This window comes from Idiotropiscis lumnitzeri, chromosome 14, assembly GCF_059441095.1.
Source record: "Idiotropiscis lumnitzeri isolate Australia: NSW breed Sydney's pygmy pipehorse chromosome 14, RoL_Ilum_1.0, whole genome shotgun sequence".
Classification (NCBI taxonomy): Eukaryota; Metazoa; Chordata; class Actinopteri; order Syngnathiformes; family Syngnathidae; genus Idiotropiscis; species Idiotropiscis lumnitzeri.
Genome location: NC_142404.1, coordinates 18,519,684 through 18,547,401, shown reverse-complemented (window position 1 = coordinate 18,547,401; position 27,718 = coordinate 18,519,684). Strand labels below are relative to the sequence as shown.

The following is a 27,718-nucleotide window of genomic DNA, read 5'->3' as shown; positions in this document are numbered from 1 at the left end:
TGAGGACACGCGGGGTGAAGATCGGCGGATGTCAACAAACAGGAGGCCTTTACACTCCACTGTCACGCACTCAATGTCACCTGTGTCACCAAAAAAAAAAATGGCCTCATCGTCTTAAGCCTGCGATGTTTATTTCAACGGGACGTCTTAGAGTCTTGTTTTTGGCATTCACGGTCAGCAGGTTGCAAGATTTACGCAAAACTTAAAAGGTGTGCCACATGGACCAATGACGGAACCCATTATATTTAAAGAATACAACATTTTTTTTTTTCAGTCTCAATGGCATCAATGAAATCGTCAAAGCATTCTCAAGCTTTGACGCCTCAGCCACGTCTCCAACTTGCCGACTTTGGAAACCTAAAACAGCAACATGGTCGTCAAAAAAACCCCAAACATTTTCAACAGTTATGCTCAACAATTTGTAAAAACGACACACGAGAGGAACGACCAATAGTATCGATTTGTGAAAACATTTCAAATGAACCAAATATGAATCGGGTTCCGGTCGGACATTTTTGATAAAGCCCTTGCTTTATCTCCACCAAAAAAAACCCCCAAAAAAACAACTGATATTTCTGCAGTTTACCGAACAATGAACTTGGAGTCTGGATATTTATTTGAGTATCTGTAATGTCGACTGAATGGAAGCAAAAAGTCTTTCATTTGTCACATTCGATTTCATTCATTAATTTTGTTGGAACAGATTCACGGCATTTCCCGCTGATTGGAGAATTAACAATTACGAGTGTATGATGTAACCTGATGTAAAAAAATAACCCAAGGAAAAAAAAAAGCACCCCTTTGGTGCATTGCCAGGCTGTTTAAGACGGAGACTGATGGCCCGGTGAGCTCACATTTCTCACACCTCATAGAATCCGAGAGGCGGCTGGTGTTTACTTCTCTCCATGTCGCGTGTTTGCCGTGGTCGCCGGGAGGCCTGCGTTACAAGATCACCCAGGGAATCATTCAAAGTTCTGGGGCTCATCCCAGAAGACTTCAAATGCGTAACCCCCACCGCTCAGGGGGCCCCCGGGGACACATTTTAAAGACGAAGCCGCATTTTTGGCTTTGCGCGCTCGCTGAGGCTCAATGCGTGCGCTTGTGAAGCGTTGTAATGACAAAAGCAGGTGAGCGTTTTAACAAGGCTTTCACAGCTCTCAAAGTACCAACACAACCGGATCGTCATGGTGACGGGAGCCGGATGCTTATGACGAGTCAGCATTTTTCTTTTTTCGGTGAGGACGTGGTTTTGCGACATGGATTTTCGTACTTGATGTTGATTCATGATTTATGATATGACCGTTCCAAGCGAACAATTTGACGGAACGAGGGTCATTCCGTGAGTCTTGTTCTACGAAACAACAGCAATCACGCTTAGAGACCGGGTAACTCCGTCTCACAGGTGTTCGAAACTGTGCATTTGCCCTCCGTGAACACTTTGCGTTTATGTGCGTGGGTAATGCCAAACGATTTTATGAGCATGAATTCCTAATTCCTGATGCCTGCGGTGAAAGCGGCTAGCATTTTTTAACACACCTGATAAGTTTTAGTCATCCAAAACGTGAAGAACAATCTCCGATGACGTGGATGATAGGCAAACTGGAGCGTCGACTAGCTAGCAGAACTGGGCACAATTTTCATGAATAAGGCCGGCGGGTCGAGGCCGGAAGGCGGAGGACTGACCGACAAAAAAGGGTCAAGCGCCCAGCTCTGCTAGCTCGTTACTTAGCACTGCTGGTCGATTGTTTAAAAAATATGTACGTTTTCAATGTTTGCTAATAATGTTGCTCGAAGAATGCGGAAGGCTCTGGCTCATTTCTGTCGGCTCTATGTCAAGCGATTTCATTCAAACACACGGCTATAATAGAACTGTTATGTAACGTTAGAACTCAGAGCTATCTGAATCTAGATGACAAAAAACGGGCGACGTGAGTGAAAATAATCAGAACCTGCTGTTATTGAGGGTGAAGGAGTTAGCTAGCCACCTCAAAAGCTAGCTAGCTAGCTAAGGATAGCGGTCAATCATTACCGGTTGAGCGAAATTTCGGCTTTTGTTTTGAGAGATACTGTAGCTTTGTGACCTCACGGCAAGTCTGTTGAACACATTTTTTCGAAGCAGACGTAACTTGTTCCAGCAGGATGTGATGCGTGTAATCGTATTTACAAATGCAAGGCCCAGACTTCGACACGATAAACACACCTGCCTCGCATGTTTCTCGGTACAATCGCGCTGAAATGTGAATCGAGAAAACGAGCCCAATGAAAGAATTTGGTCTCCAAAATGTTCCTCTTGAATTTGAAAGAAACTGATCCAAACGCGTTGGTTTAAAGGTTCAGCTTTAATTGAAGAGGTTTCATGAAAAAAGTGATGACAAAGTGCACTGTCAGTCCGCTTTGCAAGGTCTTCACTGCAGAAATATTCCCACGCTGACTCGCAATATTTCTTTTCTTCATGTTCACTTAAATTTGCCCTTCATAATAACTTTCAAAAAGTTCAAAGCTCTGCAATTTAGTTTTTCTCATTTCTTCCAAACTGAGATTATTTGTGCAAATTCCCAGGAGTGAGTTTATGAAAGTATGATCTCTGGAATTTGCCCAAAATGGCTGCTCTGAACTCAAATTTCAGTCATGCGTTAAATCATTTTTCTTCTTCTTCCTGTCCACCCATTTTTTTTTTTAGTCAAATCAAAAAGTTGTCACGGGATTTTTATTTTTTCAAGCTTCCCAATGGCTGCCACCGAGTGGGATTTGAGCTCCATAAAATACAAACGTATACAAAAAATTTTCGTGCATGGTGACCGCCTCCCAAAAAAGATTCATGATAACAAGAAACAACGAATCTCAAAGGGCCTAGCAAGAAGCTATTGTTCACGTGAGTGTGAGTTATTTTGAGCATAAATTAGCAATAATTAGGTTCCAATAAATAAATAAATAAATACATGATGCGAGAAACAAACAAAAGTGTCAACAAGCTGCCGCTCGTGGCGTCATCTGGGTCTCGCTGTCGTCTCATTTACATGATCAAGACTCTTTTCTCACGCATGGAGACTCGTGAGGAAGAAGAAGAAGAAAAAAAAACACTCCAGCGCCGCATGCAAGGGCTCTGGAAGTCATTCAGTTTCATGCCAGCATGCCCCCCTCTCACTCTCACTGCAATGTGACAAGTGGCATCCATTTGGGCAAACAATGCCCACGCCCTCGCGTCCCTCCGAGGCCTCGCTGGCAAAGCCTTTCAATGACCAGTCCACAAGAAATTACAATATTAAAAGCCCGAGGTGCATGCGAGCCAGTGAGAAGTCTGCAGATGTCGAGGAGAGCGCAAGACGGAGATCTCCACTTTCGGGGGTACCCCACGGCCCTCGACTAATCCCACTTTATCCACGAGAGACGAGCTGTCAGATCTGCGGACACAAAAGCGGAACAAACACGTGAGTTTTGATACGTCTCAATGACCGTTTAACGAGTTCTATATGGAGGCACACTTACTACTCAATGGCCACAAAGAGAGACTCGAGAGCAGAATTATTTAAGGTGGGTGAAAGAAAGAAAAAAAAAAAGAAAAAGATTGGTTGAAATCTGGAGTAATAATAGCCAAAGGGAACACACCTGGGAGTGGAAGTGTTCAGCTCGCACTGCTTGAAATGACATTTCCATTTAAGACCAAAATGTGGCTTTTCACTCAATCTTTCAATTATTTTTTTTTTGACAAGCTTTGTTTTGGGAATATTGAAGATAACTAGTCCTACGGCAGCCGACATCTTCCTTGACATACAAAATATTGTTCTTTTTCATTGTACTGAGTATAGATTTTTGTATTTTGTATTTTTCTGGCGACTTTTTACCTTGACTCCTTCCATTTCAAAACAGATATTGTAAAAATAAATAAATAAATAAAAAGGCAATTCAGTTATTGATTGGTTGAGATCCTCAGGTGTATTTCATTAATTTTTCATTTTTTTTGCTCATCAGTTCGGAACATTGGCATTTTATCTGCCTAGCATAAAATATTGGCGAGATTTTGTTTTTCACAAATAACCACCAACATGCAGCATATGTGTCGCCTGACCTCTGCCCAAAATTCTTCGTCTTTTTGTTTGCTAACAAAGGGGAGTAAAAGTATATTCTGTAACTGGTTAGAAAAATAGTAAAAGTAAAATGTAAAGACTCGAAAAAAAAATGTACATTGATTTCAGGCCCGTCAAAACGAAACATTCATTCTCACGTCAAAGTGTGATTTGAATCATGTTTGCTCACCACTCGTGTTCCAAATGGCGTTGGTGTGATTCTTGTATCCGTTCTTCATGCACTCATCCACGTAGGACTTGGGGTCGCACCCGGACATGAGGATCTCCCTGAGAAGGGCGATGTAGGCGATGGCCAAGCGCAGCGTGTCGATCTTGGACAGCCGCTTCTCATACGGGAACGTCGGCACGTGACAGCGCAGCTCCTCGAAGGCCGAGTTGATGCTCAACATCCGCTTGCGCTCGCGGATGTTGGCGGCGTGCCTCTGCACTTTGTACGGCTGCTGGGACACCTGCAGCCCGCGCGCGCGCTGCCGCTTGGCCGCCTCCGACGACTCGTCCGCCACGAAGCCGTCCGTCTCTTCGTCCCCGGGGGACTGCTCGTCAAAGTCGGCGAAGGTGAGCTGGGCCTCCGGGAACATCGACTGGCAGCCCAGCGACGACCAGGGCGACAGTTGGCCGCCGGCCGCCGCCGCGCCGCTGGTGCAGTCCAGCAGCAAAGTGTCCAGCTGCGTCTGGAACTGCAGGTTTTGCTCCATCTGACCCCAAAAGGCAAAATCTGGCGAGCCATCTTGGTCCAAATCGAAGAGAACGTCCTCCATCACGCGATATTTGATTTTTGGAGCAGGTGCAGCAGGAGGCCGCCGCGCTCGTGGGCGACCGAGTGACGTTGTGCGTCAAAATTGCGCACGTTAAATACTTCCAGGGCCTCCATGTTGTCTGAAAGGAGCCCCTTGAGAACTCTCACTAAAAAACAATTACAAAGGGATCGGTTGATCTCCAAATGACAGAAAGAAAGGGAAAAGCACGTGTCCAATTATAGAGAGACCCCCCCCCCCCATGGCCTCCCACCCCCAGTCCCGCTAATATTGACAAAACACTCACTATTTAGTTAGTTGAGGACTTGCGCCGCTCATTAAGTGGCACAGCAGGCCCACCCAGGGCCTGTGGATGAATGGCCATGTTTGGATCTATTTAAGCTCATCTGACTACTGTCAAAAACACACGGAAGCCCTTTAACCAAGTCTTCCAAATCTCATTTCATGACGTTTGCATTCATTTTAGCGCAAGCAATGGACAACTCGAATCTGTCAACTTAGACAAGCATCGAAAATTATTTTTTTGACGAAGAATAATCAATCTTTTATCGAAAAAATCTTCGTAAGAAAACGTACTGTTTTTGCGTAAAAATGCTCTAAATTCATAAAAATCACGTCACAAATCACCTGCTAACTGAATATTTTACTGCTATTTTTAAAGCATGCAGAAGCTGCAGGTGTACCTAATGAACTGTCCCTCCACGAATTTACAAACAGCCCCAAAAGGGATGCTATCTTTATTATTCGTTCCACATGAATTACTGTCGTTAATCTGATTATGATTCGTCCACCAAAAAATATCTACAACACTCTAAAAAAGGATTGGTTAAAAAAACTACCAATCTATTTGGTTAAGCTTATTTTCGTTCGATTAACCAATATCTTGGTCAAAAGGACTGACGTGTATTGGTTGGAACCTATAACCAATAAACATTGGTTAAAAACGCTATCAATTCTCAATTGGTTGTTTTAACCAAAAGATCAGTCGGACACATAACTACCAACTAGATTGGTCATTTTTTTGGTTAATCTAACCAATCCTTTTTTAGAGTGAAGAGATTTAAAACGCAAACGATGTAAGAAATGTGCATTAAAACGTAATCCACCCGCGAGTGTTTGCAAACACGTGCTTTCTATTTCCCAAAGTCCTCCACAATGTTCATTCACAGCAAATCTGTTTACACTCGTTCGAAAAGAAAGAACGAAAGAAACAAAAGAAAGAAGGAAAGAAAGATGGTCTTTGTCCTTGGAAGCGGCTTATTCTAAAACAAAGACAGACGAAGATTGTGAGGGAAAAAAAAGTGAGAGCAGGCGTTTGTACTTTGAAATTGTTTACATGGATTTCCAGTTCAGCCATTTAATTTTCAAAATTTGATGTGGAAAATGTGCTGTAATTAAAATGAAAGAAAAAAACACGCGAGTGCAATCAATGGTTTGATGACGGGACAATCTAAACATTAAACAATAATTATATCAGCATTCTTCTTATTTTTTTCCACCTGCACTGAAATGTAACCCGTGCCAAATAAACACGTGCGTGTTTATTTTGAAGCCATTCCCAACAAGTGATGATGAACAGTGATGGTAATTTGCCGCAAACATTGTGGCATGCATCGTGCTTTACGTCAAATGTCAATAGAATTACTCAGGAATGCAGCATGAGGTCAATTTGATTTAAATGTGCCTCGTGGCGGTAAACTGTAATTTGCTTGCTTGCAAAAGAAAAAAAAAAAAAAGCAAAACTCAGTCATAAACTCTCAGGAAAAATCAGACTAATATTGTGCCTTATAAAAAACGTTGGACATGACATAATGACAGAACGTAAATCAGAAAGGACATTGTGCTCTGCCTTGACCATCTGGGGGCAGCATACGACTACTGGACATAATTCAGTAAGCCCAAGTAAGATGTGTTGTTCTTCGCAGAGGATAAAGAAGGTATACCTGTGTAAGGATTGTCTGTCTACATATGTTGCTCCACTATTTGTTATCAAGTTGTTGTTGCTTGAAGGGCTATAATGTAAAAAGACGCCCCCCCCCCCCCTCTCCAAACCACCCTGTCAGCACCTTCTGGCTCCTCTCTGCCAAAGACAGCGCAGCCCCAGCTGACGCTCCAGTCCTGGGTCTGCGTGGGTGCTGTCACAGCCAGCCTGGTTCATTGTTTGGCTCACAATCCATCCACTCGTTGCACAATCAGTGCTAGTCGCATGCTTGTCGAGCGAAAAAGATGAAGAGCTTGCGTGCCGTCATGGTGCTCAAAGTAAAATCATCGCTAGATGATGGAGCTCCGGACAAGTAGCCTGGCCTGGCCTGGCCAACATAATCAGCGACAGTTTTGAGTCTTCAGTTTCGCTAAATTGATTTTTCAATTGCAGAGTGCATACGGACCAACCATCCGTTCACACTCACGTTTTTTTTTTTTAGGTAGATATACATAATTGACTTAAAAATACCGATCTTGATGAAGTAAAATTGAGTCAATTATTTTTTTCAGTGTGGCATCAAGGCTGAAGCACTCCAAAGTTCGGCTTCATTTTTATGATCCACTCATTGAAAGATATACCGAATGATGAGATCATCAATTTGTTTTATTTTATTCCCTCGTCCATTAAAAAGAGATTGATAAGCAGCATAAAGAATTTAACTGCTATCACTTCCCATCGCTAAACAAAGTAGACATTGTTTCTTAACATTCCCGCTGTAAAAACAACAAAATACACGCGTGCTCGAGAACGCGACCGAAGTTGAATCGTAAAGAACGTCACAAAAAGCAAAACACACCGCCAGAACGCACACGCCTGCTCACAGCGAGGGACAAGTACGGCAAAGTCAACGACGGCAATTCATTCCAGAGTTGCGTTCAGCGACGCGCGTCCTGTTTGTTTGCGTACGAGGACGATAAGTATCACGTTTCCAAAGGCCTCTGGGATCCGTCTTGGCGGCTGAGCGCAATCTTTTGCTCGCTTTGATCCGCGCTCGGCCATTAAGTGTGTCACGGCACATCGAGGCTAGCCAGATAGCTCGCAGCGCAAGTTAGCCTTGACGACACAGCAGATTGCCATTCCGATAGGCTCGGGCATTCACCGCGATGGTTCGCCGCCTCGCACCAAGTTCGGGTCTGAGCTGATTTTGAACCAGTTGAAGCGGCAGTTGGTCATGAAATGAACGGCGCGCACGGCGACGTCTTTCGGTTGACTTATCGTAAACATTTCAGGCCATTGCGCTTCAAGGCAAGAAGCGGCGCTGTTTCCATTGCGGTCTGCGTTTTGAGGCAGCGAGTCTGGTAAAGGCATCAAGAAGCTAAAGTGGGCCCACCGGGGGAACCGGCACTCGCTCGCGGGGCTTGCAAAAAGAGCCCAGAGCTGGACGCCCTGCAGCTTCCGCTTTGATAAAAGCACATTTAGAAGACGGCTAACAGGTGGAAGTCACATCATGTGACTTTGACGGTGTCCTTTTAACTCAACACTTGGATGAATCAAAGCACATCGTCTAACGTTTAAAAGGGAAGCCGAGATTGTAGCGCTGTCATCAACACTGGGAAGTCCAAAAAATATGCTGGTCAAAAACAGACGCCACAAAATGGATTTGGTTCGCCTGAAAAAAATGGTCACCGCCACGCGATAACAAGGAAGTGAGAATTCATGCAGTAGGTAGACTAAGACGATAGCGGTGTCACGCTATTCCGGAGCCGGTTCTGCTTGCAACATTCCGCAGTGGAGCGAGACTCATTTTCAAGGAACAAAATGTTCTTTTGAGTACACAATTAAACTTTCACAAGCCATGAAATAATAGTCGATTTACACACGACCGTCTTGAAGGTACAACCAGATTGCAAATGGCGAAATTTGGGCCTTTTGGAGAAAGTGGAAACTTGTTTTTGAGTTCCTGTCAAGCGAAAATGTCTTGAATTTGGCAGAACACAGAGAAACTTTTGGTCTGACAAATTTGGATGAGGAAAAAGTTGAATCAATTGTGGCAGCCAGGCAGGCACATGTAGCTAGCTAGCATGTAGCTAGCTAGCTAGCTAGCTACACGCTGGAGCGATCGAAATGATAAAGTGGCGATAGGGGGAAAACCTACGTCAAGTTCTTATTTCGTGGGGGAGGGGCAAGTCATGCCAGACATTCGAGTTCTCCACAATGACTTAAAAAAGGAGGATTCATTTTGGAACAACGGATATGTGACAAAAGATAACTTCTTCAACGACTGTTGTGTGGACACAAACCGATAATTGGCCAGCATTGCGGCCTTTTGGATCAAAGTCAATTTACACTTGGGGATTGTTTTGCTTTTTACATTTAAAAAAAAACAAAAAAACAGAAAAAATTTTGACCGTCTCGTTCTTCAGTCAATTTATTTACCTTCAAATTCGCTCGGATGTGACGCGGACCAACTGGAGCGTGAAGCCGGCAGGTATCTTTTATGAGGACTCTGAAAGCAGATGGAAATGTCCTCGCTCTGTGACTGATTCCTTAGAAGAAAACACCGCACACACACACGGATGGACGGACGGACGGACGGACGGGATCTTACTTTCATAAAAATGTCTTAGGTCACTGCTGGAAGACCAGCTGTTATCTTTGTCATCGTCTCATCTCTCTTTGTTCTCGGATCCGGTTGTCTCGATGATCAAGGTGCTTTAGAGTTGAAAATGAAAAAAACAAAAAAAACAACTTGAGCCTGCTCATCTTTTCTTCCTCTTCTTTTTTTTTTTTTTTTTAGGGTGGACCCTGTCCAGCATGGAACTTGCAACTGAAAAGAAACGCTTTCATTTAAGACCTTCACACTCTCCACGACCTTCTGCATTCACACCGGATGGGACGCCGTGTCCAAATCGAGGCGGTGAGGCAAATTTTCCACAGGCTTGAATTGAGGCGAGAGCACGCAAGGATAGAAACGTTGAACACAATGGCGGCTGCCGAGACACGGCCGATACAAAAAGAATGCAAACGCGGAGCATCTTCAGCATACTCGGCGATTCGCTGGGGGAAATTACTTGAGAAGCCAATCATCTTTTTTTTCTTGAACGTGTCCATTCTGTTGACAGATGTTAAACGATCCAAAATGAATTTCGGTGGACCAGTAGAGGTCAATGTCAAAGTTTACAAAGTAGGGACAATAAGTTGCCCGTCACTAAAAGAAAATATCTTGGTTCTGTGCGCCTTTTTTTTTCTTCTTCATCCTAAAATGATTTATAGACTTCCTGTTTCATGAAATATCAACATCATGGTGGACTGCGAGATTCTTTCAAAAGTGGGCCAAGGGTATGTTTCTTATTAGGTCGTCATCAAAGTCACGAGGAAACAAGACGCTCGGGTACAGCAAAGTAAATTCAAGTCAAGTCCATCTGTTCGGTTACAACCGAGCAAACCAGCAAGCATTTATAAAACGGAGCGTGTCACGGAATTTCGGAGCTGCGAGGTGAATCACGTCGAGGGTCCGCCGGATACTCATTTGCGTCTTTCAACCTCAACCAAAGTTTTTGTAATTTTGGGCTGCTAAGTGTGAAAATGATTTTGATATTTTCGACACTTAATCGCTGGATAATATCTTTAGAGATATAAAAAAAAAATGCTCAGAGTTGATCTAATAAAAGTGGAGCAAGCTTGTTGTTTACGGCTAATTTTCAGATTTTGGGAAGCACGAGAATCTTTTTTTTTTTGTCTCACGGCTGCTCGTTTTAAATCCGAGCAGGATGGCACATCGCAAACATCGGACACCACAAGCCCAGAAAAGAAATTGGGCGAATGCTGTCAGGTGCTTGTTGACCAATGGCTCCATTTTGCGATGCCTGAAGCTGAAAGATTGCAAGAAAAACCACGTTTCTTCTCAAGTCAATTTTTTCCCGCTTTTAAGTGTCAATGACAGCAGCGGCGTGAACTTTGCCTCTCAGCAGCACGCAAACATCTCGACATTCTCCTTCGTCTGAACGGCAGCCAAGGAAATTTGTCACAGGAAGGTTCTCCAAAAGCATTTTGTTATCAACGCTGCAAGTATTTGGCCTCGGCGCGACGTGCTCCCACACCCTTTTCCACGCAATGGTTGGCGTAAACGAGGAATCCGAGCGGAGTGCACGGTCACACTCTACGTCTCGCACCAAACGCTTCGCCATCTGAGAGCAATTAAAGGTCTGGTTTCCATGAGCGGCTGACAGTTGCAGTCTTTGGAGCGACACCCACCCCCCGCCAATTGTACCTCCGCGTCCACCAAAACATTGCGCGTTAGCGATGAGACCCGGCTGCTTTTTGAAAAAGAATAAGGCAAGAAAACAAATGTTGAAAACTTAATAACACAACAACCAATGTTGAAATCCACACGGGTGGATCTTTGTGGTATCGATAATTGATGACTACATGGATCGTATGTTGATCCAGCGGATTGCCACATCCCGAAAACAAACTCATTTCTACAGAGAGTGGACGTATCACCCAAACAAGCAGGAAGTTCATTTTTCATCCTTTCAACTCCTTTTAGACGGTTTCCTGTTTCCAGCATTTTCGGAAGATCCTTCTCTTTTCCAGTTTGGGCTGCATCCCAATGCACACTGCAAGACTTGCAAAATTGTCCAAAATCAGATTAAACGCGGTAGCTGCTAAAATTACAAAAGGGAGGTTAATAAAAATAAAAAAAAAGTCCATAAATTAGTGGTCGCTACGGAGTAATAATTGCATTCTGCCGACTCAAAGTGTGAACTGATTCCACCTTGCCTTGAGGCTTCGGGTGAGTCGATGCAAATACGAGTGACCCTTGACCTCACAGAGCACGCAGCATGACGAGCGTCTTTACATTCTCACCTTCAGTGTGAACTTGTGCCGCAGTATGAGCAGAAGTAGACGTCTAATGAAACACTTGGAGAGCTAAGCGTGCTCATCAAGCAGCAGGCTTTAACGTCGCCACGCCGATGTGTATGTTGGAGTTCGAGACGCATAGTGGAGGTGTCGCCGCTCGCAAAAAAACGACTAAGCCCTCCATTTATCCTTGGGTACGTCGGAACGTTCCGTGTAGACAATAGCGAGCAAATCTGGGGGGAGAAAGACAAAGAATTGGCTTTGGAGGAAAGAAGGGCTAAAGTGTGGAAAACAGAAACAGATTGTTAAACATAAACATCAATCAGTTGACAGGAGCAGAAACAGGAAATTAGATTCCCAGGAGCTGGGGGGGGGGGTGAACTAAACATCCATGAGCGAAAAACGAGAATCAATGATTCATTGTGATTCAACATTTAGTCGAGGAAGGTGGAAGGGTGGGCGGGGGTTAAATGAGTGAGGCCAAGTGAAACTGAGAAGGACACAAAAAAAAAAAGACAATTCCAAAAATACAAAGAAATGAAAAAGTGAAGATTTGATTGAATCCATCAGCTTTGGTTTCACCAGATGCACTTTGCTCTCGTTACGGGCAGTCAATATTTGTCTGACTTTGGTTCATCAGTGAGCTGGATTGACATCGGATTGGTCGCCAGCAAATCGCAGGCCAGAGTGACTCAGGTTTCATCCAGAAAAGCTCCGGTTGCGCTGCCGCTTTGGGAAGCTCACGTTGACTCAAATTCTCTTGGGCCTTTCTTTTCGCCCTCCTGCTTCCTTCTTTAATTCCTCCTGACTTTGGGCCTCTCGGCCGAAAACCACATCTGTGTTTTTAGAATAGACCAGAGCTAAATATTTTGGTCTACACTGCGTGGCAACTGGGATCAATGAAGTCAACCAACTTACTGCTGAGTCACCTGAAAGAGCAGAACCATGTCAGCAATTTGATGAGTCGCCGCATTCTCAAAGCAAAAGTCATCCGTCTTTTTCGCTGCTAAACTCGGACACAATGGCAAAACCGGTTCAAATTAGTCTGCCAGCCTTAAACCGGTCCAGGGTGAACCCCGCCCTCTCGGTCCCAAGTCGGATCCGGTAGTCTGTGACCCCGCAAAGGATAAAACCAGATTTAAAATGGACGGATGTCTCCGAGAATCCGAAAGTGGAGGGTATTCCTTCTCAAAACAATACTTTTGAGGCTCATGACGGTCGAAAGCGTCCGCAAGGTTTGACAAGAGTCGCTGGAGTGAAGATGGATTGGACGCCCCCGTGACTTTCAACAAGTCCATTTCGGAGCTTTTACGATGATATACGACGTCAACAACGGCCCACGTGACGGTGAGGTCGACCTTCCGACCTGGACGAGCATCAGCGGGGCCACGGGGCCAAGCCGGCCAAAGTCGCCGTGTTTTGGTGGCAATGAAAAATAATTTCCTCCTGAAGATGAGCCCCCGGGGAGCCGGCCTGGCCGGCAGCAAAAAGGAATGAGACATGCTGCAGGAATTTGAGGGCGGGGTGACCGAGAAGATCAGAGGGAAATGGCAAAGACAGACAGCCGTGTCGGACGGCTGGACTCGGGACCTGCTTATGCGATCCGTGATTACAGCGCACATCCAAAGAGCTCAAATGCGTCTTTGGGATGCGGAGATCATCGCTTTTGGAGTCGAGTGCCAGTATTCCAAAGTACTTTTGAAACCAAATGGCATTATTTGTTGCGAGCGGTTCTTTTTTTTTTTTTATTTGATATTGAATAAAAAGTTGGCTGGTCCTTTCGCCATTCGTGTTTTTCAGTGATTTCCTAAAGCCTGGCGTTCCAATAATCGGGTTGATTCACTCCTTCCGATCAACGTCGGTTACGGCCAGACATGACACAAAATTAAAAGCAGCACATCTGTGTCAAAAAATGCGTCTTTTTCCCCAAAAATGGGCGTCCGGCCGGGCCGGACCGTTCCGCCCCCCACGATGGACTGCCCAGCTCTGTTATTAAAGATATGAGAACAAATTAAAATATCAAATATCAGCGATATCAAGATATGTTATGTAAAGTCATAATTCCAGTGTGATCTGAAAGTCCAAAATAGCGTCCATAATACTACGAATTACACAATTCCTGAACCTTCGGAATCTCGCTTCCAATCAAACCAACCGCTCCAAAAGTCAAAGTAACAAAACGAAAAGATTTTTTGCCACAGCAGCAAAAAGGATTCAACTGGCCCGAGTGACCTTGGCTTCCGTCGTCCAAAGTGATGCGCTGGTCTGCTGCTGTTAAGACAGCTCGAGGTGGAAAACCAAAAGAAGATCATGGAAAATATTCCCCGTCGCTCTCTGGAAGTTTATGATGAGGAAATGCTGATTGGTGTTTTTACAGAGCGCTGTCATCGTCTAATCAGGCCTGGCAACAACACGGCGGGAAGTTTTGTTGTGCAAATCGCCGCGTTCGTACATCTGACGGGAGGCCAGGTTATGAAATACGATGTGACTGAATTAAAGGAAAAGGAAAAAAACTAAAGATTTTTTTTTTTTTGCTTCAATTCAACGGACATTGCGTTGCTCCTTCTGGTTTGTTCATCATTCCACGGACATTTCGAATATACACGAAGACGCCGTTCCTCAGCAAGCTCTTCAAAAGCCTGATAACGATCCAGCTCAGTTGAATGAGGTGTGTCGTAGCAGGTAAAAAAAAAAATGGAAAACTTCAGAGGCACCGCCATACAGAAGCTCCAGCATCCTTAAGTCGCCATCTTTCATTTTGCCAGAGCGGCGTTTTAAGGTCCAGACATCAAAGCGCGCTTGAAAAGAAAGCGCTATCTCCACGACCCAAAGTGGCGCAATGTGGTTCGTATTATTTGATAAGCATCCCGTCTTTGAAAAGGTATTTTAATGAGCACGGCTTTTTGGTCTTCTCCTCAGCGGAGACGTGCCGACGTTTCGACTTTATGACACGCTCACTCTCCACGCGTGGACGTCGTCGGGTACGACGGCTCGGCTCGGCTCGGCTCGGCTTTCCTTTCGCTCACATCACTGGAATGCATTACGCGTGGTCTTTTTCCCTCCTTCTTTCCGTTTATTTTTCACTGTCTGGAGATGTCAGCGCAAGCATGCGGCGTTGCCGTGCCACGACTGTACGAGTGTGTACTGATGGCCGTCAAGAGGGACCAAGTGTGTATTATTGTAGGCCGCCTTGCATGCCAGCCGCCACGGATGACCTTAACCGAGGTTTTCCGAAGGCTCGCTCGTTCGAAGTGCACTCTGTGAGGTCCGTAGCGGCCTTCAAAACAATATGGCGAGAAGTCGAGAGGAAAAACAGCCGTGGTGGGCTTTTCAAATGGCAGCGTCGGCCACCCGTCTCACGCGCTTGTGCGTGGAAAGAAAATAATTGGTATTATTTTATTCATTTAGTTACAGGACGATCACAAACTCGATAATGAAACGCAACAATTTTTCTGGACACCGGCGGCGGAAGGACTTATTCTCAAAAGTATGGTACAAGTACCGCGAGTGATAAAAAAAGGCTCCCTCGATTGTGGATTTCTAAACAAATAAATAAATAAATCCGGTATGGACCATCATTTCCAGTACCGTTCGGTTCGATTTAACTTTTGAGTCCAACACATTGCCGTTTCATCTTTTCGGAGCGCTTTCAATTTTTGATTGTTGGTCCATTACTCGCATCAACTTCTCTGCAAAGTACGGAATTCTTATTTTAGTCGTGTGGGGTCTCGGACATTTTAAAAATAAGTTAATTATGGTTTTAGAACGGCAGCCAAATGGCAGTAAATTTTGTGGTGTATGACAATCGAGATGTTTTGTCAAACTGTGAAGATGCGTAGCGGCTTCTATTGCAGCCCCCCCCAAAAATCCTAATTTATCCGTTTCGCTTCGGATCTTTTAAGTCACTCGTGTCATATTTTGGCGAAATGTGTCATCCTTTTCGTGTCTGCAGCTTTGTTCACCTTCCGAAAGCAAAACCACAAAAGCCAAGTGTCACCCTTGGGGCTTCGGGTTCGCTCTTATTTACGGACATGGGAGTTTGTTTTTGTGGATGAGTTATGGACTTACTCAGCTGCTCTGTTCTTTTGCGGTGATCTCCGAAGGCCCCGTCGTCAAAGCGGAGCGAGCGACTTCCTCGAGACTGTCGCACAACAATTTCTTTGTTTCGCAGCGGCTTGAAGGAGGTCCTGATTGACACCGTAAACAGTCACCCGGATTTCCTTAAATTGCACCCAAAGCGACAATCTCAAGGACTTGCCGCAATCTCAGCGAGTAAAATTAGTTCTCATTGCGGCGGCTTTTAAATGACTTGTGGGAATTCAAATTGTTATTCCTCAAGAGAAGCGTGTGGCTGGGGAGGCAACATTTCTCATGTTAAGGTTTTTTTTCTTTGTGTTCAATTGTGCTATTCTTTGAAGGGTTTCGAAACATTCGGCATTGTTCAAGTGTGGCCCAACGGACTCTTTGGATCTCCACGCTTGCTTTGTTCTTTGTTTTATGCGGCTTTGTCTTTTGGCTTGGGCTCGGCAACATATTTTTACGTCGAAATGTCGATAATCTACACGGTGGTTGATTCGCACAATGGGAATGCAGTTTTGGCGAATAGATCTTGCATCACATAAGCAGATTAACGTTGCACGATGTGATCGTTATTTTTTGGGGGCCTCAAAACTCACTTTTACTGTATTTTGCCATCTGCCACGAATCTCACTCAGTACAGCTTCGGGGAATGTCGGAGGAAGGGTCTGAAATCCCATGAGGGAATTCAACAAAAAGGAAGCAGGTAGCCCAGAGAGACGGATGAAGCAAAATTGGGAAAGATTATTATTTGATGATTATGACCATCAAAAATTAGATAAAAAAAAAAAATCTGACAGCAATTTTACCAATGAAGATAAAATTGGATGGTCCTGTCGATCATAAAAGGATGCACAAAGACAGTCCGACGGACCCATGCCAAAATTGGAATTTTTGGACGAATTCCAGATGTTGCCCAAATTTGTCGAGGCAATTTGCCAAAATCTGAAGGTCTTACACAGATCGCAAAGCGTTTTTGCCTGCATCTACATTATGCCGCCGACTCTGTGTGATCTATATCTTTGCTGCTGTAACACTTCAAATTTCCCCATTGTGGGACTAATAAAGGACATCTTTATCTTTATCTTTATCAAGTTTGAATGCAAATTTCGAGGATTTGATTTTGAAAATGGGGGAGAGAGGGGCCATGAATGAAATGCTAATACAATCAAATGATATTGCTTTAATTTTCTTGACAAACAATCGGACATGTTGTTTTTCTTCATCTTGCAAGAATGGTGGAGTTTGGTCCACAAATGGAAAGGCAGCCTGACTGAAGCTGAGCCATCTGCGCGTTGCCTCCTTTTCCGAAAAAGAAGACACTGACATGAAGCGTTGCGGTAAATCAGAAGACAAAGTGCACTCCGACAGCAGAATTATGGCGCCGACACAGCTGTGCTGTGTGAGCAGGTGGAGGTGAAGTCCATTTGGAAGCGAGCTGCCGGAGCTGCGTGTAAATCAAGCGGCCGCACGTGCTGCCGATGAGCCGCTTCATGAGCTGCGCACTTCAGGACTTTCTTCTTTCTCCTTTTATCCTTCCTCCGCCGCTCGGCGCTCAGTCTGTCTTGACTTTGGGCCGCCTTTGTTTGATGCCAGAGCCGCCGTGTCCAGAAGGAATAGATTTGCAGGACTTCTTTGATCCTCCTGTTATGATTCTTTTCTTTTGTGCAGTCACATCCTACGCTCATCCCCACAAGATGCTTTGAGTTAGGCAGCGACACGAAGAGAGGCCGGACATGCTCGGTCCTTCGCTGCGAGCGTGAGCAAAGTGTTGGGTAGGTGAGAGGAACGTCTTGCTGTCTTCCATCAACGGACAACAATTGATTTTCATTCAGGCAGAGCGGGAACGTAGCGGTTAGCACGTCTCGCCTCGCGATTTGAAAGTGGGATCGGGGCTTCCCGTGTTGAGTTGGCATCTAACTTCCGTGTTCGTATGCGTTTAGCGGTGGCGGGCCATTCATTTCACACACAGGCCTTCAGTGAAGTCTTACTTGAATGAATGCCTCTCATAATAGCAGGGAGTGAGCTTCTCTTGAAAGGTCCGTCTTGAAAATGTCCTTGCAAGTATTTCCTTGTGGGTTAAAAAAAAACGCAAAAATATATTGAGACTTTCGAATAAGACTGGATTTGTTGTGATTCACTTTAAGGTGAGGCCCGCGAGAAGGCATGACTGTCCCCAACTCGTGATCTGATTGGCTTTCGCGACTGCCAATCAACGCAAACTCAAACAGCACGGATGCCCGCGCGGTTCATTCTGAAGGCCTCGGACGAATAATACGTGCCACTGGTACCATGAAATCTGCCTGGCAACACGAGCTAGCTCATTTCAGATTGGATAAAAACTCTCAGCTAAGAATACAACAATGGAATAGAAAATTTTATCATAAATATACGATCATGATTTCTTGATTTTTGGTTGCGGAAGGTCAGCAGAGAAGGCCTTGACCGGCCACCACTGGCGTTTACGACACACTCAAAAGTCTAAATTGACATGTAGTGACTCGAATTGAACCAGGAAGTGCCTTGCCCATTCACGGATCAAACACCTGATTTGCCATTGAGAGAATTGCAAGTTCAAAACAACCAGTGAGTATTTTAAATGGTAAAAAACTCAATGAGGATTGTGACAAGATGTTAGAGCTGATCAAATGGCGTACATTATTTGATCATCTTCGCCAATGAAATAATGTCTGGCAGTATGACATCACACATCGGGACGAAGGAGACGTCCTAAAGTGACTGCTGACATGTGTGTTGATCCTAGAAGCGGACTTGTTTGGCTACAGATGTGGCCGTAAATTTAAAAGAAGAAACCGCAGCTGGATGAGGTTTTTGCAGCTATGATGAATTTGCCCTTCAGTGTGTTTGCGCAGCTCTGACACATCTCCGTCCCTGGTTGGACATGCAGGAAATCTTTTTTTTGTTCGTCAGGCGATTGCTATTGGAGGTTTTCGCCTCCGCGTCTTAAGTGTGTGCGCGCAACACGTACGTTGGAATATCCAAAGCCGCATTAGACAAATAAGTGGAATGCAGACTTTAAAATGTCGTATTGTTGTGAAAGAGCAACCGAAAAAGAACAAAACGACTGTGAACATTCACGAGAGATGTCTTAGTAAAGATTCTAAAACGCCAGAAAATTTTCAAATGAAAATTTTTGGTATTAGATTCTTTTAGTGGGGTGCAGGGGGCACAACAGGGCTAATTCTAAGCTTCCATAATCGGAATAAAAATTGAGATAACGGATGGATAATTATAATAATAACACAACATAGAGATATAACAATTGATTATTTGACAAAACATTTGACACAACATCCAAACCGCAGGCGGGGTACACGCCAAATTGATTGTCAGCCAATCGAAGCGCACATATTGACCAAGAAACATTCACACTTGGGGACAATTTAGAGCGTTCACTTCGCCTACCATGCAAGTTTTTGGAATGCGGATGGAAACCCACGCAGGCACGGGAAGGCCGGAGTTCTGGATCCAATCTGCAACCTCCGTAGTGTGAGGCGGACGTGCCAACCCGTCGGCCACCATGCCGCCTCTGTTTTACAAAACGTACATTATATCACTTTTACAACACATCATACATTTCACACTTCTGGGAATGTGCAGGGACTAAGAACTGACGCCCACGTGTGGGACATATTGCACACAAAGCAACACTGACTTTGAAAAAAGGCCCGACTTTATTGCTGTATTCACACATGCATATACACACACACACACACACGTATACGGTCACACATGCGTGCTTTCATCCCAAAATGTGTTTTCCATTAGCACATGTCAAGTGGATGTGATAAATAAAAGCGTATCAAGATCTGACATGTTTACGCGATGCAGGCAAATAAACAAGAGGCCCATTTCCCGTGTGGGTCTTCCACACTCCAAAAGAAATACACAAAAGCAGTTAGCAGCCATCCAAAGCGTGAAGGTTCATTATCGTCGCGGCCGTGCACGCAAATATGCGCTCGAAAAACTCTACAACGTTTACTTTGCGTCCGCGGCAAGCCGCGCACTGTAAATAATTCAAGAGTTCAAAGCTTTTTGGGAAGTAACGCAATTTTGTTTTGGTATTTAGCTGAAATGGAATCAATAGAATTGTGGGTATAAATGAAGCAAATAAAAGGCATACCTCAATAAATGTTTAAACACAAACAGCTCTTCAACATTAAATGCAAAACTTAAAAGTTAAATACAACTGAACTTTGTTTTGTGTACCGCAAACACTAGAGGGCGCCTCGCATTGAAGCTTTCAATTTGGCTTGGTGAGGAAGTGCTGCCTCGGCGAGAGAAAATGTCCATCCATCGTTTTTTCGATTGACCAGATAACAAAGTCTTGTTGAATTGCCCTTCGCCAAAACACATTTCAAGGCCGTTTGGTCGACACGGAAGCAAATAATAAGACGGTGAAATATGAAGCGGCTGCAGTGGAAATGTAAAGCGAGTCGCCCGCATCGTATGTTGCGACTGGTTTGCCAGCTTTTATTGCGATGGAGTGAGAAGCGTGCGGAGGACCGTGGCTTTATTGAAGCGTGTTTCAAAGCATTCACGCCCAACGTGGCGTGCTTTTTGTATTTGCGCTGGCTGACGCATCATTGTCCATCTGCTCAATGTCATGTGCACATAAACAGCCTTGTTAAAAACGCAGGCTTATTGTTTGTGTCAGATTTTCTGCTGCGCGGCAAGCCACATACACCCTTTCATCTGCTCATATTTGAATGATTAGTTACGCCCCGATGTTTCCCAGGAAACATTGACGAAATGGCTAATCCAAAACATATTTCTTAGGAACGGTTGTCCGAAAACACAAGTGAATTGGTGCTTGACAAAACTATTCAAAGGGAACCTTTTTATGGGAAAAAATAAAAAATAATAAAATTATATATATATATATATATATGTTTATAAAATTATTATTATATATCATTATTTTATATTAAGCGCCCCATTATCATTTCTCTTCTGGTGGCTCGACAAAAAATAGCAAATGGCGGCCATCCGTTGGCAGTGGGGACGCAAAGAGGTGGAACGCCAGCCACACTGAGACCAAAAGGTAAGCAGAGCTGCATTTCAGTCTATTGAATGCAGAAATTAGCATTTGCTTCTGAATAGCGGTTACAAAATGTAGGAAAAAAATGGACACTAGAAATCATGGACTGAATCTAAAAAGCAAAAAAAGTATTCCGAACTTCTGACAGATACTGTGTGACAGCTGAACACATTCAACATTGAAAATCAAATATTATATTGGTGCAAAGGCTCCCATAAAAGTTTGGCCCTTGCTTCACAAAAAAAAAAAATAAAAATAAATCCGCTCTAAAACTTTTGACTACTTGATTATTCCGTGAAGTTGGGGTCGTATTTTTATTTGAGGATGTGTTCACTGGAGGCGCCACATTTACGGAGTCACACACTAATTGACAAATGCAATTTGGCTGCTTGCAGATGAAGTGCTGCACTTATGAGGGAAAATACAAATCACGCTCCATTTGTGGAGATTGTTAGCTTTTTTTTTTCCCAAGTACTAGCTATGAGCAGTATATTAAGGCGCAGGACGAGGGCTGACTCTCTTGTATGAGACAAGCCCTCGCCCCCCGAAACAGGCTAATTTTAGCAAAAGTGGACAGTAAAATCAAGTCACAGACTTGTTATTAGTACACGTGGTGATTTAAAAAAATGAATATGCCGACGACTCCTCACAGTCCCGCACCTGTCCACCTGCTGCATTTAGCAAACCTCAACCCCTCACCCCTCCGCCCGTCAACGGGTGTGGCGGCGGCGGCGGTGGGTGAGAAAATAAGAGAGGAGGCATGAAGTGGCATCCCTTTCAGGCAGGCGGCCGATTAAAGAGACGAGCTAAGCTAATTGCTACCTGGCAGCAGGAGCGCACAGCAGTGGAGCTGGTCGACATTGATTTATGAAACTCCACTAAACGTATCGCCTCTTAGCGGTCGACCGGAGATAGCGTCCTCTATCATTTCCTGCGTTCGCTGAACATGAGGTGAGCTATATCCTGATGGGCGTCGCTTGCACGGATGTACTAAACATCACTGGCAAGGCATAAATTGAATGCATGAGATGCTCTCGGAGAGCTCATAAACCTCCTGACGCACACACGCGCGCACACACACACACACATTTGGCAGAAACGCTTCACAAGCCAGAGGAGCCGCATCCGTCTCTATGGAATTGAACAGGAAGTTGACTTCATCCAAGTTTGACACTCACGATGTTCGGACGTAATGAAATCCAATTCATTACGTGTTGGTCGGACGTATAATGTGAAAGCGATTTGGCTGAACGGAAAATAGACTTTTGGATTGCTTGTCTACAACAGAGTGGCACTTTGAGGTTCCATTTATAATTTAAAAAAAAAAGAAAAATCACATCACAAATTATCGTTCTCCATTTAAATGATTGGAAATGCCTCTAATTTGTTCCAACCACCCCCAAAAACTTAGGCTAGTCCAGTACCGATACCAGGTATTGGTATCAAGTTGGTTAATTTTATTTTATTTTATCTCATTTTATTTTTTTAGCATACGGCTGAGCGGTAAGAGCAAAGCATTGATGTATATTAAATATGATATTAAATGCAATAAAGATTTGTTTGTTAAAAAATGAAAAAATTTTAAATACATTTTTTTTTTTTTAAAAAAGACCTGAGTTCCTCATTGGGAAGACTTTCTGCCACCAAGAAGATCCTGAGGTAAGAAAAGGGGGGGTGCAAATGGGCTGCGAAGGGCTAACTTGGACGTGGAACAAAGCTGCGGAGCTGCCATGCACTCCATGTGGAGTGAGAAGATCTCAGGGTGGAATTGGGGAGGGGGTGGGACCCCTCTTCCTCTTTCTCAACCTTGCCCCCCCCCCTTCCCCCACCCCCCAAAAAAGAGCTGGGAAGCAGTGGGCAGCTTCCCAAACCGCTGACAACAACACGGCCAAGCCGAAATCCCAGTTTAACAGACGAGAGAAGAAGAGGAACAAAGTGATCCAGTGGCCGCCACTGTGGGAATGTTGTAAACTGCGTTTTCCTGAGGGCTTGGGAATCCCACACCAGAGACCCAACCTGCGGGCATGGAAAAACGGGGGCTGTCACCCACTCCCACCCACAAGAGCAAATTTTTAAAAATAACATTTGGGAGCTGCGAGCGACACACTTAATATTAAGCGCGCAATCAGGCAACCACAATGCAACAACGATTACTACGAGCGAGTGGTGTCAGCTCAACAGGTGGACTGAAGTTAATGGAATATCAAATTGCACTTGAACACCATCTAAATAGAACAAAATGGCGGCGTTTTTCAAGGGTGGTTAGTATTAACAATGCCTCCATATTGCCACAGTGGTGGGGAGTCATAAAGTAGAAATACTTCTGGACAAATATTTTGTGACTGTTTTGAAGTAGATTTTGGATTATCCACTCCTACGGAATTGAAAAAAATAAATAAATAAAAAACATTTTGCTTGTTTGCTAACGACCGGGCAGAAGATTAGCAAACAATCTGAGCAAAGGGGCAGCTGGCAACAGAGGATTCAAAAATAATGAAAAATTAGCAACATTTTTGCTTGACAGGTGATAAACACTTCAGCTCTTTTGGATTTTTACCTGATTCTACATTCCAAAGTCTACAACTTCTAATCTAGAACATTTATTGTGATAGCAACATTCCATTGCGAACAAGACATGCTAACTATTTAGCAGTCGCGGCTAACGTCGGCTTGTTCGCAGCGCTAATGCTAGCATAGCATTGCTAGCGCAGCTATTTTGAAGGATGGATGTGTTCTCTGAGACCCATTTTATCACAATGACGTATTTTGAAAATCACATGACGTTATCACGCCTCAAGCGTCAGTGAGGGGTGACGCTTTGGTCAAAATTTGCTAGCGCTTTAAGTACGTTCATTTTGTAAAAGAGTCAATTCAGTTGATTATTAGCTTCGACGCTCTGCCGACCTATTCGTCACGTGCGATCATTACTCGAAACGTACTGCAGTTAACATTGACAGCGCTCGATGCAGCACTCGTTAAAGAGGTTTAACCCTGTCCGCAGCTGTTTTCCAACACTTTTCTCTTGTGTTTATAAAGCGTCATTACTCGCGCCGGGGGAACGGCCACACCGGACAGACTTTATGACGTGCACAATAACTGAAACATCAGTCAAATGAGAGGGAACCAATTAAGTATAAGAGCCGTGTAACAGACGGCAGGAGTAATTACAGAGGCAATCACTTCACATCCTTCCTGCCACATTTCACGATGACTGGCTCGTTTGGAAAACAGTCAAATTAAGTCTCATTAAGCCGCTTTGAGGGATTTCATGAAAGCGCAGTTTTAGAAGTCGAGCAATTGCCGACTCGATATGTCCTCATTAGATCAATAAAGTGGAAAGAATGCGTGGTGTGGCGCAAGTTGAGAACCGTCGCGCGCAGGCTTCGAGAAGGAAAAATGACGTGAAAACGGCTGATGAGGAACGAGTGTAAAACGGAAAGAGCATGTTTTGCTTGGAACGCTTCAGGACAAATTCACTTTTTTTTGCAAATGAGACCTCCGTTATTTGTTTGGACGAAATCCATCGACCTCGCTGTGTGGCGAGAGAAAAGGGGGCTTCAAGACATAATTGTAGGCGAATATCTGCGCGTATGCGTGCATGTGTGTGTGTGCGCGTTCTTGTGATGCTGTAATTGCGGCGAAACGAAGAGTTCCGGACTGCCTTTGGAATGAGATCATGCGAATTAAACCAAATGGTAACAACTTAGCGTCAGCTCAAAATGAAAAATTGCTCAACCTTGCAATCTGAATTCAAAACTCGTCGTCATGACGTTAGCAAGGCACACACCGTTATCGATAATCGGAGCATTTTCCTGCATTTCGGATTGAAGTCGACAAAAGGCGACCTATTATCGGACGTTGGACGTCAGACTAGCCGGGCTAAAAATCATGAAAGACTCAACTTGACGTTGGCTTGTTTTATGTAGCTGTCCCTCAGCACAACGAACTGAATCAATTGCGACGCGACTGTTCTGGTTGTCTTAGACCACGTTTTGTCTTCTCGTCGCATCTTTCAAAACAATCAGAACCGAGCAGTTGCAATCGATTCAATGCCCTGAGAACTTGTCACAAGGTTGAGTACGTCGCCGCATGTCCAGTTCATGTACTGATGTTCTGGGGCTGCTTTGGTACGAGGTGTCTTGAATTTATTGAGACCACGAAAAGGAACAATCATCTCGTTCACGGTGAATCACAGCCTGCGGGTTCTTCTTTGGCCCGGGCAACTTCCCCACAGAAGGTTAAGAGTTTGTCTTCCACAACGAGCCTTCATGAAGATTGACTTTTTCACAAGTGAACCCAAAAATGTCCTTTTGCCATTGGCTGCAATTCTCTTCGTTGCCCTCTAATTTAACGGTGATGAACGCTTCCACATCAAGCAGCATCATAAAATGTGTTTGAAAGCGAAGCCTTCCCACAGGAAGACGGCGGTTTATCAACCACGCACTCAGCACTGGTGCAGAGTTGCTGATCCGGTTTTGTGTCTGGGCCGTCCTAAATAAGTCTTGAGAGCGTGTCACTTTGCGCCGCTTCAAGACAGATGCGGAGTCCTTTCGAGCAGAGTAACGGGCGGAGACAAGGGGATGGAAAGAAAACAAAAGGGAAGAAAGGCAGAAAAGTGTCAAGTGATCGGGCCCACTTGAAAGGAGGACAGTGCCATCTAGAGACTTTGCAGAAGCGGCCGCCAACCACACAAGCACGTCACTAATTGTAGACTGGAAATGGGAAGTCTACCATCCAGTGTGGACTGCAACAGGATGTTCAATGTTCGCAATGTTCCACTTGGTGGTGAGGAAAACAACTTGTAAAGTAGTCCAACATGGCGGAATTAGAACATGTATTCCATTATTGGGCTTAATCATCAAATTTATAATACGCTTGTAAGTAGTACGTGCTTGAAAGTCACGGAAAATTTTAATGACAAAATAATTACTGTATACATTTACTGTTTGAAAAAAACAACAATATTATTACACAATAAAACATTTTTTTTGTTTTTGATGAGGAATTCAATTCATGCTATTTACTTGGAATCAGAACGGAGAAATTGGTTGTATTGGTGGAATGTTGCGCTGGATTAAGAAGTGAAGCTCAGTGAGACGAAACAACTCAAATTTGGGTATTAAAAGTGCTGATTTCAAAATGCTTCAATAAATGGAAAATTAAACAATTATTTTTTTAGCCTCAAATGAGATTTTTGCCCTCAATATTGAGATTTCTTTCTCTTTTCTTTAAACATAAGCATTAAATTACTCTGTATTACAATACAAATGATCAGATTATGCATACATGTTTTGGCTTTATAAATTGGGTTGAGACTAAAATAAAGGCAAAACACTTTGACTTCTAGTCTTTTAAGCACTCATTACAAATTAACAATGACTTTCAGAATGACTATAGTAAAGCTAAGTGCTAGTGTACTTAATGTTGTGACGTACGAGTGCATCTTACATTGTCGCACCAACTTGAATAATGTGACAGTGGCTCAATGTCGCCGAAAAACCTGCTGCGGTGGGCCAGCGCAGATCGGAGACTTAATGAGCGGAGATAAATGACGAGGAGACTCGTCAATATCGAGATCAGCCTCGGGAACCTCAACCATGCTTGCTGCTCTGAGTGTCTTTTTTGCCAGCTGGTGATGGAAACACGAAGCCGGTCGGAGACAAGACGATCCGTTGACATGTAAACAAAGTCGCCGGTGCCGACGCGAGTAAACTGAGTGACGTCACGACGTTACTTCCGCTTGGAGCTCAGCTGCATTTAAAGCGACAGCACGCATTAAAAAAAACACCTTCTTAGGATCCTCGATGTACGGCGTTTGGGGGTTCGAAATGTGAAGGAGCGCTCACTTACCGCCGTACAATGTGTTTTACACATTTCCCAAACTGCGATTTTCACCGGTACAGCGTTAGCGAACTTGTTGCCGTAATAGAGTAAGGCCTCAGAGAAGTAAAATGTACGATACTAACTTCCCATTTTGCAAATAAAACAATTTACATGCATTATACAAAACGATTGTCATTGCATAATTATTACTCAAAAATAAAAGGATTTTTTTATGTGACATTTCACTGACCATCTACCAGGCTTTTGGAAAAATGGTCACGTGGTCGGGCTGAACTTGAATGACTAAACGGCAGAAGTTGTTCATTCTGCAGCAAATCACACCCACAAAGCATACTTGACCGCCTTAAACACGCGCCCAGTTTTACTTTTAGACAAAGTAAGGGTCATGCTCGAGAGCAAAGTGGAGGTCAAGATAAAAGCTTTAAAGATTAGTGGAGCTGCTTCACTGTCGACCAGATGCATTGAAAGGTGTAGTCGCTCATTAGCAACCTCAAGTATTGTGGATGACCAAAGGCCAAATTAGCTTTTTGGGGGATATTTGAGCGGCTTCAAGCTCTCAGGCTTCCGCTGAGAGCGGCTCACTTCTGTCTTCCAATCCACCTGTTGAGCACCAGGCTGAGAGCAGGTGGACATTCATGTCAATCTTTTGACTTGCAGCTCAAGATCTGCTTGAAAAAGTAGTTAAAGAGGCGCTTCACTCACTTTTGTGTGTGACAGCAGCTGTTTTTATGTCTCGCAAAGATGAAAGTTGAGGAAACAATGTATGGCTCAAGAGTTTCAAAGTTCGAAAATGAGTTGCAGATATTTATTGTAGTGATTTATTATTGTACTTTACTAAAAAAAATAAAATACAAACTGAGCTATAATACAACCCCGACTTGTACATAATATACAGTGTAAATCGCTCCTTCACGACAATCCACTATTGCTATTATTTGTATCAGCAACTGCATGCACATGGAACTTAGGACGTCACAAAAAAGGGAGCACAACGGCTTTCATATGTATTCATCACTGCTGTGCTAAATATAAAAATAAAAACTACATTTGTTTTTTTGTCCACCGTTACAACTTCATGAGTGTATGGTTGCTTTTTTTTTACGACAAT

The 27,718-nt window shown here is 44.0% G+C and overlaps 1 protein-coding gene and 1 long non-coding RNA gene across 3 annotated transcripts; both read right to left on the bottom strand.

Annotated features, from left to right (window-relative positions):
• Positions 1-2,320: 2,320 nt before the first annotated feature.
• LOC148323859 (transcription factor 15) lies at positions 2,321-5,053 on the bottom strand. The gene is made up of 2 exons (XM_088315475.1): positions 4,255-5,053; positions 2,321-3,401 (listed from the first exon to the last, which is right to left on the bottom strand). Exons 1-2 carry the CDS (start codon positions 4,841-4,843, stop codon positions 3,364-3,366), a joined length of 627 nt encoding a protein of 208 aa, XP_088171601.1. The 5' UTR covers positions 4,844-5,053; the 3' UTR covers positions 2,321-3,363.
• Positions 5,054-9,200: 4,147 nt separating this feature from the next.
• On the bottom strand, positions 9,201-26,462 carry LOC148323858 (uncharacterized). Of its 2 annotated transcripts, XR_015846559.1 has the most exons (4): positions 26,215-26,462; positions 19,131-19,254; positions 9,373-9,476; positions 9,201-9,270 (listed from the first exon to the last, which is right to left on the bottom strand). It is a non-coding gene; the product is annotated as an uncharacterized LOC148323858 (long non-coding RNA). The 2 variants fall into 2 exon arrangements; XR_015846560.1 differs by lacking the exons at positions 9,201-9,270; positions 9,373-9,476 and adding an exon at positions 17,058-17,775.
• Between the last annotated feature and the right edge of the window lie 1,256 nt (positions 26,463-27,718).